At 42.6% G+C, this 13,183-nt stretch overlaps 1 protein-coding gene across 1 annotated transcript in view; it reads left to right on the top strand.

Annotated features, from left to right (window-relative positions):
* ercc4 (excision repair cross-complementation group 4) overlaps nt 1-13,183 on the top strand; it is a 31,461-nt gene that overhangs the window by 1,269 nt on the left and 17,009 nt on the right. The window contains exons 2-6 of the mRNA XM_072560122.1: nt 1,802-1,982; nt 3,511-3,706; nt 5,971-6,178; nt 8,184-8,364; nt 12,257-12,388. Of these exons, the coding sequence (XP_072416223.1) occupies nt 1,802-1,982; nt 3,511-3,706; nt 5,971-6,178; nt 8,184-8,364; nt 12,257-12,388 (898 nt within the window). The remainder of the gene's footprint in view (nt 1-1,801; nt 1,983-3,510; nt 3,707-5,970; nt 6,179-8,183; nt 8,365-12,256; nt 12,389-13,183) is intronic.

Genomic DNA, 13,183 nt, shown 5'->3' with positions numbered 1-13,183 from the left:
GTTTATGGGTGATCTAGATAGGTTTGAGTGCAGGCAAACACATGGCAGAGGTTGTGCATCGTGGATAAATGTGAAGTTGTACGCGTGGAAATGTGAAGTTGTACGCGTGGCAACAGAAAGGAAGAGTATTACTTCAATGGTGATATTTTGGAAATGCTAATGTTCAAAGACATTGCACACCAGTCAATAAAACGAAACAGGCAGATGTAACAAGCAATTCGGAGACAAATGGTATGTTGTTCTTCATTGCAAGAGGACTTGAGTTTAGGAGGAGGGATGTCTTTCTACAAGGAGAAAGTGAGGACTGGAAATGCTGGAGATCAGAGCTGAGCGTATGGCGCTGGAAAAGCACAGCAGGTCAGACAGCATCCGAAGATGTCGCTCTACAGCGGTACAGGTCCTTGGTGCATCTGCATCTGGTGTATTGCGTGCAGTTTGGGTCTCCCTTCACAAAAAGGATATCCTTCCTGTAGTGGAAGTATAGATGAGGTTCGCTAGGCTAATACAGAGGATGGCAGGATGGTCCTATGAGGAGTGATTGTTTTCACTGGACCGAGAGTTTCAGAGAATGAGAGGGGGATCTGATTGAAACATATAAAATTCTTACAGTTCAAGGTTTGTGTAATGATTTGTAGCTCGGGTGCCTGTTGCCATGGTTGTGGGTGTGCTCACTGAGTGGAGAAGTTGATTTGCAGACGTTTCGTCCCCTATCTAGGTGATATTTTCAGTGCTTTGGAGCCTCCTGTGAAGTGCTGCTGTATGGTGTCTTGTGGAATTTATTTGGTTCCGTTCCTGCTGCTTCCGGTTCCTGGTTCTGATTATTGTGGCCGGTATATTGGGTTCAGGTCTATGTGTTCGTTAGTGGAGTCCATGGATTCTAACAGGGCTGGATAAATTAGGTCCAGGGAGGGTGTTTCCACTGGTTGGGGAGTCTAGAGCTAGAGGTCACAGTCTCAGGATGTGGAGTAGGTCATTTCAGACTCAGCTGAGGAGAAATTTCTTCATTTGGAGCCTGGTCAACCTGTGGAATTTTCTCCCACAGAAGGCTGTGGAGGTCAAGTCATGAAATAAATTCAAGAAAGGTATTGATAAGTTTTTAGATTATAAAAGCAGTAAGAAGAGATATGGAGACAAAGCAGGAATATTGATAGAGGGTCAGCCATGATTATACTGAAGTGGCCTATTCCTCCTGGTTTCTATGTTTTTGTCACCCTTGTGACTTTATTGCAACCTCAGGTTACAGTTTGCTACATAAGGGAGTATGTTGAGAGTATCATCACAGCAGTCTGTCAAAGGTTCAGGTCATTCTGAGAACAGACATGGGCTTGCAGTGTATCTTAGATACTTGGAAATTTGGACAATCTCTAAATACACAGTCCACCCAAACTGACCTCTTCAAGAACAAATGTCAAGGAAGTTCCACAGTCCAGATTGAAACACACGAGACCTGCAGGGGTCTTGACAGTGTGGATGTGGAGGTGATGTTTCCTGTTGTGGAAGCATCTAGGACTAAATGTTTTGTTTGCCAGTTTTCATATATAAAATTTGACACCACTTTCAGGGTTAATTGCGGTACCCTGAAAATGCGAAATCATCTTCCTCATTTCATGCTGTAACACGTCTGACCTGTTAAAATAGAGATTGTTCAAGTTTACTAGATTATTGTTAAAGTCTGTTCCCATTCCCAGGATCGGGAACTGGCTGGGGGTGGAGGAGTGCACAGATTTAAGATAATTGGCAAAAGAATCAGTGGCACAGGAAGGACAGTGAAATATTAAGTGATGGCTTTTCTCTGTTTCAGCAATACTTTATTGAACAGCTACGTTCTGAAGGAGTAACCCATCTTCCTCGCATCATTACCAATGAAGTTTTGAGCAATGATCGTTACACAGTGTACACTGAAGGTGGGATCTTGTTTGTGACCAGCCGTATTCTTGTTGTTGACCTCTTAACAGATCGCATTCCTGCAAATCTTATTACAGGTAAGCAGGGGCTCTGTTTGTCCCCAGTTAAAAGGGAAAATACTCCTTTAAGCATGGTTCCTTCGTATCTTGACCCAGTGTTAGGAGATAAACTACTAGGTCCATGATAGTGTGAATCTTGGACAGAGCCAGTGCTTGTGTGTATCAATTCTGTTTGCTTTCTTTCATGTGGAATGTCAGAACATCAAAACAAACTCCCACCTAGAGTTGGAGGCAGTTGTTTTGGGAAATATAAGGGAACAGTAGCATAGTGTTCTCGTTGCTGGATTAGGAAGCTAAAACTTTGCAGTAATAATGCAGACAATTAATCCAAATCTCATCTTGCCTACTAAGGGAATTTACATGTAAATTTATAAATGAACTAAAAAGCAGTATCTGTAATCATGACACTGTAACTATTGGTTGTTGTATAGAAATTGGGTGGCTTTACCTGGTCTGGCTGTCAAGTGATTAATGTGGTTGGCTCTGAACAGCCCTCTGGAACGACTTAACAAGCCACTGAGTTCAAGGCAATTAGGGACTGGGGCTGCGCAATAAATAACGGTCTGATGTTCACATCCCACAAATGCTCAAAGCCAAAGTGTTTCAACTTCTATTTAAGTTGTTTCTAAAATAAAATGATTGAGCGGATAACTGAAGTGTTGTGACCTCTTCTTTCCGCAGTAAAGCTGCCTCATAAATTTGTTTTCACATTCGCCGTCGTGTGCTTTGTGAAGTGCAAGCTGCTGCTTGCTCTGTTATCAAAGCTCTTCACAGAAAGCTTCCTTGCATTGTTAAAGTATTGGAAGTTCAGACTTGCTGTCTTGTATTCCAACTCTGTATTCAAAATGGTTGGCAAAATGGAGGGGCTGGTGTTGTTAGATTAGATTACTTACAGTGTGGAAACAGGCCCTTCGGCCCAACAAGTCCACACCGCCCCGCTGAAGCGTAACCCACCCATACCCCTACATCTACATCTACCCCTTACCTAACACTACGGGCAATTTAGCATGGCCAATTCACCTGACCTGCACATCTTTGGACTGTGGGAGGAAACCGGAGCACCCGGAGGAAACCCACGCAGACACGGGGAGAACGTGCAAACTCCACACAGTCAGTCGCCTGAGGCGGGAATTGAACCCGGGTCTCTGGCGCTGTGAGGCAGCAGTGCTCACCACTGTGCCACCGTGCCGCCCACATTGTGATTGGCTGCCGGTCTGTCCTCTCGGTTTGATAACTCTGTGGCTGTTGCCTGTTCCTTAGAAAGGGTTAATCGCCCTGTCTGAGCATGTAACAGAAAGAGAACAAATATTCTCATACCTTCCCTCAAAGGTGCTGATGGTGTCAACTTTCATAACTAGGTATATCAATCTGTGCGATCCCAGATATCAGATTTTATTAAATTTGAGATAACTGGTCTGTCTGATGTATAGAACCAGGGTTCTGTTATTGAGAATTTCATAACATTTACATCAAGCTTCCAGATTGACCTAGTTGCATTAATGGATTCTGTGATGAAGGTGCCTGGTGGGATGCTTTGTCTTTGCAGGTATTTTGGTATACAAAGCCCACCGAATTGTTGATTCATGTCAGGAAGCGTTTATCCTTCGGCTTTATCGACAGAAGAACAAAAAGGGTTTTATCAAGGCTTTCACGGACAATGCAGTGGCCTTTAGTCTCGGTTTCTGTCGCGTGGAGCGAGTGATGCGAAACCTGTTTGTTCGAAAGCTGTACCTCTGGCCCAGGTAAGTAGATTTGGGCGAATCCTCACGACCTGCACAGCCAGTTAATACATATGGACTTCATCTGTCTAAAGCATCTTCCAGTTGCCAAATGAGCAATTCTTTTTAAGGGTACTTTAAGCGCCATGTGCCATCCGTTCAGTGCGCAGAATGTTAAAATGACATTGATTGTAGTATTGAATCTTTTTGATCCAAACAAGATAAAACAAATTTCAAACAGGTTTTTAAAAAAAAAATTATCTACTGACTGCAGCCATCTCCTGTTTTGTGATGAACAGATGACATTTTCACACCACTGCTTGATGCTAATGTTCTATTGGGGATTTCTGTGCCATACTTACAGATAATATGCCCCAAGTGTCCCTTTGTGATGCCACTGTATCCAAAATAAAGACAACTGTCAATTTCATAACATCTCATACTGAGGACATGTGGTGATTAAAACTGGAGCCAAAACAACCCCCAAAAGCTTTGAGCTCTGCCAGGGCCTGTATCAGAACTAGTGTACACTGATGAAGCAGCATTGTCTGATGTCTCAAACAGAACAAAGCACAGCACTAGGTAAGAGAGATACATGGGTTATTTTTCCAAACCCATTAATGTTAGAACACATTGTATCCAACAGGGCATCTATAGGTTTCAGTAGAATCGCTGCAATGTTCTTAGTTTCAAAGACTGACAGTTCTGTGAAGCCATTGTGACCTTGCTGATTTATCTGTAATTCACTTCTTTAATCTACTTCACTCCAGCTGCATGCTTTTATATGTATGAAATACAGGAAAAAGTTTTCAATTATAGTTCACTGAGACAGATTGAGTGAACATGAGAGGTGTGTTCTGCATGTTTAGTCTCTAGCTTACAGTAGGTGATGGGGCTCGTGGGAATTTAATATTCCAACCACTGGGAGAACATTCTGATCTTTAAATATTGTGATCTACTGACAAACTGCTCCTTCTGCAGCAGGCTGGGGTTGTGGGAGAAAAAGCCAGTTTTGGAACTTATATAGCAGACATGATGAAGATGAATTGCTGCCAGAAGCTTTGAATTTAAGGCCTGGTCCTGTGTTCCAAAAAGGATGTTTGCAATCTGCAGCCTGCCCTTGGAACTGTCTGACCGGTATGATAAATGTGCTGCCCTATTGTTTACACCAAAGTAGATACATGCTTTTAAGTAAAAGCAAAATACTGTGGATGCTGCAAATGTGAAATTAAAGGCAGAAGGTGCTGGAGAAACTAGGTTAGTGTTTTGAGCCTGGAAGGACTCATTGATCATCGAATCGTGCAGTACAGAGGAGGCCCTTCAGCCCATCAAGTTGATACGGACAAAATTATCAACTCCTATTCAAGTTCTGAATTCTGTTTCTCCCTCCGCAGATCCTGCCAGACCTGCTGAGCTTCTCCAGCGCATTCTGTTTTTATTTCATATTCTTCTAAATATGTTTTACTTGGAGCTGCATAGTTTCCATACAGAGAGTTTGGGAATTTCCAAAACGGGAGATGACCAGTTTGCTGAAATGAGTTTAATCATTGTAGTGTATATTATCAAAGTTATTCATAAACTTTCCAGCACTACGATGATATTGAGTAATTCTGACCTCATGGAATGCATATACTTAACAGATCTACTTCTCCCAAAGAACAGATAGTTTATTGGCATCTTTTTTATGATATTTGTTGATGGGTTGCGGATGTTGTCGGCTCGCCTATCCCAAATTGCCTTGGAGAAGGTCAGGTACTGCCACCCTCCAGGAACTGTAAATACATCCATAGTGCCCTTTGGGAGAGAATTCCAAGATTTTGACCCAGCGACAGTGAAGGAATGGCAATATATTTCCAAGTCAGGATGGTGAGTGGCTTGGGGGTAGTGGTTCCATGTATCTGCTGCCCCTGTGCTTCTTGGTGACAGAGGACTTGGATTTGGAAGGTATTGTCATGGTGGCTTGCTGCAATGCATTTTGTAGATGGTACATACTGTTATCATCGTGTATTAGTGGTGAACAGAGTGAATATTGATGAAGTTAGGTGTGGTGCCAATTAAGCAGGCTACTTTGTCCTGGATGGTATCAGGCTTTTTGAGAGTTTTTGGAGCAGCACTCATCCAGGCAAGTGAGGGGCATTCCATCACACTCCTGCCTTGTAGATGATGTGCAGGCGATGAGGTCTTGCCACAGAATTCCTGACCACTGACCTGTTGTTGTCGTCAGGGTTTATCCTGTGTCCTGCATTCCCCTTGCTGTCCTTCACTGGTTTGATTACCTCTTCCCCTAGATTCCATATCGCAGTCGGCTCCTGCCTGGACAGGCACAAACCTGAAGTAATAGAGTTGCACGTATCTCTGACACCCTCCATGCTGGCTATCCAGACTGCTATAATGGACGTGATGAATGCATGCTTGAAGGAACTCAAACGCTACAATCCATCTTTGGATGTTGAGGAACTGTCCCTTGAGAACGCTATTGGAAAGTCATTTGACAAGGTTTGCGATTCAGGATTTTTAAAAGATGTACATTGATTTCAGCACTCTGTCTTCTGCCGAAGAGGACTGACCAGGACTCAGCAAGTGTTGCTCTTGAGTTAATTAATTCTTTGGACTGATAGTATCACCATTTGTCTTTATTCCTTGTTTCCTTTGTGCATTACTGAAACAGTACAGTCATGTGGAAAAACACTCCGTTATTATTCCCACACTTAGAACAAAGAAAGTTACAGCCCAGGAACAGGCCCTTCGGCCCTCCAAGCCTGAGCCGATCCAAATCCACTGTCTAAACCTGTCAGTCTATTCCTAAGCATTTGTATCCCTGTGCTCCCCTGTTAGTGAGCAATAATTGGAAGATTTTTTTTGAATAATAGTATTCTGCACAATTAGGAATTCTAACAGATTTTTAAATGTAAATGACCTGCTAAACCGACCTCCACTTACAAGAAAATTTAATTGAAATTTAGCTATTCGAGACCTAAATCGTCAGTAACTTAGCTGATCCTGACTTGCTTTAAACTTAATACATTTACACTCAACGTCTGCCTGTTTTCTGGGATCTTACTGAACTGACTAAACGTGATGTGCTTCTAATTTTGGTTCCTGGTCAGCTGTTTGACCTCTGTTGCTCTCCTTTCCCCATTTTATGTCTCGCCAAAACAACGCCATCATTGCTTAGAGCTCAAAGGAAGTGTAATAAATCACATTCTGTCAGGCTGTTTTCTGGCTTGAATGCAAATGCTGTACATTTCTGCACAATGGTCTGCATTTATATGGTGCCTTTTGTGACCAGTGGAGACCTCAAAGTGCTTCACAGCCAATGAAGTGGTCACTGCTGTGATGTGAAAAAGCAGGTCGGTCTGCACATAGCAAGCTCCCGCAAGCAGCAGTGTGACAGTGACCAGATGATTTGTTTTGGTGATGTGGATTGAGAGATAAATATCCTTCAGGACAATGAGGATAATTCCCCCACTCTTTAAAAACAGTGGAATGGAATTTTTTTTTTCAGACGAGGCTTCAGTTTAATGATTCACCCAAAAGTTGGCACCTCTGACAGTGCAGCACTCCTTCAGTGTTGTCCTGAAGTGGAGCTTTCATTTTGGGTTCATTGTCGGTGGGAGACTGAACTCAGGACCTGGCTGCTGCACAAAGTGAAATTGAACTTAAAAGTAATGTTTTAATATCATCAGTTAGAGTAAGATTATTCCACTGTAAAAAAAATTCAGAAATCCCAAGTCATGCCTCAGCAACCTATTTTGTAACCAAGGTGACTTTATCAGCATTCCCTGATGAGGCCTGGGTACTGTATCTTATAATGCAAACATCCAAACCTCTTCAAACTCTATAATGTGTCTTGACATTTGTATGGAAAATGAAACAGGAGTGTGGTGGAGAGCAAAAACTCATCAATTTACAATAAATTGACTTTCTTTCTCGTAGTTTATCAGAATTTGGGTCCATCACTAAATTACCTTTTCAAATTGAAGGAAATACTTGTTTGAATGTGGCTATTTATTTCTGATTTTGCTGCTCGATGTTGTTGGTACCTGTATCAAGTCATAATCGGCTGAATCTACCATGCTGATTGTCAGTAAAACTGGAGGCTGTCTGTGTCTGAACTGACTGACAATTGGGCCACATGCAGGAAGGCCCTGAGATCTGTCGTCATTAGTTTCTCAATCTCAGCTTCCATTGTCCTTCTTATAAAAGCAAAATAATGCTGATATTAGAAATCTGAATATAAAAGAAAGGTCAAAGAAACTCAGCAGATCTAGCAGCACCTGTGGGGAGAGAAAGCAGAGTTAACGTTTCAGGTCTGGTACAACTTCTTCAGAACAAGAAGAAGAGTCATACCAGACTTGAAATGTTAACGCTATTTCTCTCCAGAGGTACTGCCAGACCTGCTGAGTTTCTCCAGCAGTTTGTTTATATTCAATAGCCCTTGTGTTGCCTTGCTGCTGAATGCTTTTTTTTAATTTAAGACTGCTGTTTTCTTCTTTTACAGGCACTCTGTTATTATTTGGACCCAGTTTGGCACCAGCTTGGAGCAAAAACCAAGTCCCTGGTGCAAGATTTGAAGGTTCTCCGCACTCTGTTAGAGTATCTGACCCAGTATGACTGCGTTACCTTCCTCAATCTGCTAGAGTCTCTTCGAGCTACTGAGAGAGCTTTTGGGCAGAATTCAGGTAATTGTGAAATGAAGGCTGAAAAGTCAATTCAATAAAAGTTATCATGAGCAGTTATAAAATCGACTGTCTGCACACTAGCTGGCCAAACCTCAAGAGAAATGTTGCTGATTTTTGGGAACATATCCAGTTTCTGAAGCCTCCATGTTGTGAATCTTGCCTCGTACTGCTTTAGCACTGCTTAACACTTGGTATACGAGGGACAAATGGTTCCAAAATATGAGAGGCAGGCGACGGGTTGCATTTCCCAGAGTCGTTCTTCCAACTCCATTCTAGTTGTTGAGTGACAAAGAAAACCAATTTTAAAATCTTATTCTTTTCTTAATTTTCAACAATGCAACAAGCAGCCAGTGAATAAAGGCAGCAATTCTTGATGGAGGGAGCAAAAAGAGAGGCTTGCATTTATATAGCAACCTTTACCACCCTGGAGCTTCCCTGAAGTACTTCATAGCCAATGAAGGAGAGTGAGGGAGGTGCACGTTTGACAAAAAAGGAGTCATGTATTCATTGGGTACAGGCATTCTCATGATGCCTTTCGATGGACAAGTCAGTCCCACTGTTCGAAGCAAGATTCAGTATTGCTGTTGCTAGTAGCTACTTCTGCCAGGAGACCAGCTGTCACTGCATCCTGCTCCTCTATCCTGTGCAATCCTCACATACCCACTGTCTGTCGGTACTTACAACATGCACTTACTCTGGCCACCTATCCAAGGGGTGGGGAGGGGATGGGATGGAGTACTGATGTACAAGGCAACTCTGCATTTCCTATAACAATGCCTAGGGTACACAGCAAATTAGGAAAAACAAGCCTGTGGTTTGGAAGCTGAAATGCAAATCAAAATATGCCATCGAAATATGTCTGGGTCAACCCCTCTTTCTGCTGTCTTCCACTTTACCCACTGGAAGAGATCTCTGTAGCTTTTCAGCTCTGATCGAAAGGTCAAAATACTGATATTTTCCTGTTTGGATGTCTCTTTGAAAAGGAATTCTTTTTGTTCTTGCAATTTCACGTACCTCTTCATTTGTCTTATGGTGTGTATGTATATAGAACCTTAGTGCCTTACATTTCTTACATGGAGCTCTACTTATTGTCCAGGTTCCTGAGATGTTCAAGAAAGTGAATCGAATGGAGCACCTCCTGAGATTTCTCCTTGTTATGAGTTTGAGTTTTTTTGTTGTTAACACAGCCTTCACCTTCGCAGGATAATTTTTGGCGGTCTCATCCTTCTTATAACTCCTGCACCATAACTTCCGTCTTCTGAATCATTTGTCCTGAATGGACAGACTTATCATCTTCCAATATGACACCATTAATTTCAATCTTCTCTCGAGGTTCTTCCAATGTATTCCTTCTAACTGTCTGATTGATTTTTCTCTTTTGTTTTAAGTGTTCTTGCATCATCCATATTCTAGACTCCATGAAGTATAAATGAAATGGTACAGTGTGGGAGATGGAACTTTGCAAGAGGTCTTGCACTGTGCCAACTAGCTTGATGTTCAACATTATTCCATGATAGGATGCACCTACAGGACAGACTGCACATTGCTGAGCCTGTCTCTCTATCAGGCAAATAAGGAATATCATGGTTGCACAATCAACTTGACTAGTTGGTTGCTCTCTGTAAAGCTTCCACTGTACTTGCAATGGTTCTTTCCATATCAGCAGAAGGTATAATTAACCTCCTGAATAGAGCCCGTGTCAGATAATCTCTTTCCTTGTAGAATTGCAATGTCAACACCAAGCTTGAGTGCCTCCTGGTCAGTTAGGATTATCTTGGGTGTGCTTGATGTGGAATGAGAGTCATTGTTCATTCTGGGGCTCATGATATAGTCCTCATGTTTCAGTTTCCAAACCAATAGCTTACTTTTGTTGTGTAGCCTGGGCTTTGTTTTAGGAAGTGCAGATATGCCTGGCATCAGTAACCCCCACCACCACCACCACCATGATGAGTATCCACAGAAAGACACTGTATCCCTTCAGGGCCGAATATGTTGCAGGAATTGCCGGAAGGTGCAAACTTGAAGGAAACACCAGTTGCCTCGTGATCCCCACTCAGATTTTGTCTGGTTTAATCCTTTAACCATTAATTTGTTCTTGTTAATATTGAAACACACCTACTGGCAAAGCCCAGATTACCACAAGCAGAGATGTGATTGAGAGAGATGGATGATAAAGTATGGGAATTGCTTGACTCCCATATATATTCCAGAGTCTCTCCTTCCACATAAATGGAAGTGGAATATTTGACGTGTCTGGGGTGGGGTTGGTTTGTTTTGGCAATGTTCAAGGGCAGGCCAAGTATTTTGTTTGTCAAACTGAAGAGGTTTTGAGTGACTATCCAATCTGGTGCAGGGTGATGTAATAAAACCGCATTTGGTTCACCAGATATGATTTGGTTAGGTCTGAAATACAGTTTGTCTCGTATTGTAGGTCATGTATGTCTATGATGGCCAGTTTAGCTTGGGCACAGAGGCAGCTGAGGTTCGAGTTTTCCCTAAGTGGTGTCCAGTAGTCATTCCAGAGGGCAGTTGGTTTTTGATTTGAGTAATAGCTGGTTAGGTGAATTGTAAATAGTGTGGAGGCTTTCGCACAGCCTTGCTTGACAATAATTCCACATTTTAAGAGTAACTGTTTGGTATGTAATACAGAGCCTGTTCTGATATAGAGCATTCTCAGGAGCAGACAGGGTATCTTTTTCACATTCGATTTGAATCTCATTCGCTTTATAGAACATAATAGCGCAATACAGCCCCTTTGGCCCTCGATGTTGTACGACCTGTGAAACCAGTCTGAAGCCAGTTTAACCTACGCAATTCCATTTTCGTCCATATGACTATCCACTGACCATTTGAATGTCCTTAAAGTTGGTGAGTCTGCTACTGTTGCAAGCAGGACATTCCATGGTCCACTGTACTGTATGTCCTGTGAAATTTTCTTTGACTTCTAACAACGCTGACATGTAGGCTTTAATGGCCAAATAAATTTGGATTATGAACCGCAACATAGCAGTTACAATATTTAATTCAGATCTCACCATAGCATTGTGAAAAATGAGTTCAGTTTGGACAAAAATCTGGCAGTAAAGACATTGTCAGAGATAGTGACCAGGCTGGTATGTGACTACAAGCTTAGTAAGTTCACGAAATATTATTTGGACGAGTCTGTTTGTAGAGGGTAACTGATGAAAGGCATCAGAAAAATCAAATCAGAAATAAATCCCCATTCTCTTTCCCTCTTGCAGTCCCAGCTGCTGCAGTTGTGATGGGAATTAGTGAAGTGATGAATATTACTGTACTGCTGGCAGACTGATCAACTCCCTTCTGAAGTTGTATTTCAGAGTCTTGTCAAGTATCTAGAGGCAGTTTCATGGAAATCATCATTTTAAAATTTATTTAACGAAAACACTGAGTGATGCAGAAAGAAGATCAGAAAGCTGAGCTTGGCAAAATATATCGCCTTAAGAAATTCCCAGCGTAATCTAGATTAGCACTGATTGGAATGAGACTGAGAGACATCTTGCTGTCAATAGTGTATTGCTTGAATGTTTTGCTGTGATGTTTCCTGCAATCCCCTGCTGGCTGTTTGGTGATGACCTGATGGCACCATTGCTGCTGTTGTAGAAGATCCCCCGTTGTACCTTGGAAAGAGTCACAGAGGGATAAAGGTTGTGAGCAGTACTGATGTTGACAGCCAGTGACAGAGTTGTTTGATTATTCGATGGGGTTGCAGATCATTGAACAGAAGGTGGCATCATTCATCCAGGGTGTCCTTGATGCTGTGTCCTTGCTTCCTTGGTGTTGTCTTTCACTAATTAATGAAACCTCGACCACCCCCCCCCCCCCCCTTTGATGCCATGAAGAATAATTAACAAATATTGGTTTGTGCTGACAGGGTGGTTATTTCTGGATGCCAGTAACACAATGTTTGTGAATGCTCGAGCCAGGGTGTACAAACGTCAAGACACAAAGCTTAAAACCTCAGCAAACATGATAAACACTGAATCAAAAGAAACGGACAAGACAGGTGTGTATTTAATAATCGTTACTATATAATGTGTGCTGGGGCTGACTTAACTGCTCCTCGTGCAAAATGCTTGTTACGTTTCCTGGGGTTGTGCTGTGTTGGTTTCTGTGGAAATTCTGTATTGTGCTGTGGTCTGGAGAATGATGGCAGTGTACAACCACTGTGTAACAGTTGGTCAAGCCACCCGCTGGTCTGCTGGTTGTGAGCTTTTACTGCTTGACCTGTACTCAGTGATTATCTGATGACCCAGCAGTGACTGTGCCTCCTCTAGAGGAGGGCGAGATAAGACAAGGGCTCTAGTGCAGGGACAAGACGATGGACCCACCGTTAGCAGACCTGGTCATTTGATACCTGAAATAGGCAACTAGGCAGTGCCTACAGGTGGCACAGTGGTTAGCACAGCTGCCTCACAGTGCCAGGGACCTGAGTATGATCCCAGCCTCAGGTAACTGCGAACTCCATACAGGCATTCTTCCCGTGTCTGCGGTGGGGGGAAGGGGGGTTGGTGTGGCCTGGGGCTGTATGGCCGACTTCCACAGTGAAAGGATTTGATGAATTGACCGGTCAGTCAGGCTGACTTGAAGGTTCAGGAACATGATAATTGCACCTTGCTTGCTTCATAAATCTCAAGCTGGTGAACAAATGACCATTCTGTATCATACAATACAACATAGCAGAGCTTGATTCTGTGCAGTCTATGGGACAGGCTGTACAGATCACTGCAGCCCCATAAGGGATGGATAACAATGAGGGGCTCCTTCAGGATTCTATAGCAAGCATCTTTTGGAAGTTTCC

The sequence above is a fragment of the Chiloscyllium punctatum genome, chromosome 40 (genome assembly GCF_047496795.1).
Source record: "Chiloscyllium punctatum isolate Juve2018m chromosome 40, sChiPun1.3, whole genome shotgun sequence".
NCBI lineage: Eukaryota > Metazoa > Chordata > Chondrichthyes > Orectolobiformes > Hemiscylliidae > Chiloscyllium > Chiloscyllium punctatum.
Note: the sequence above shows the minus strand (reverse complement) of the source record. Positions and strands in the feature narration are given on the sequence as shown.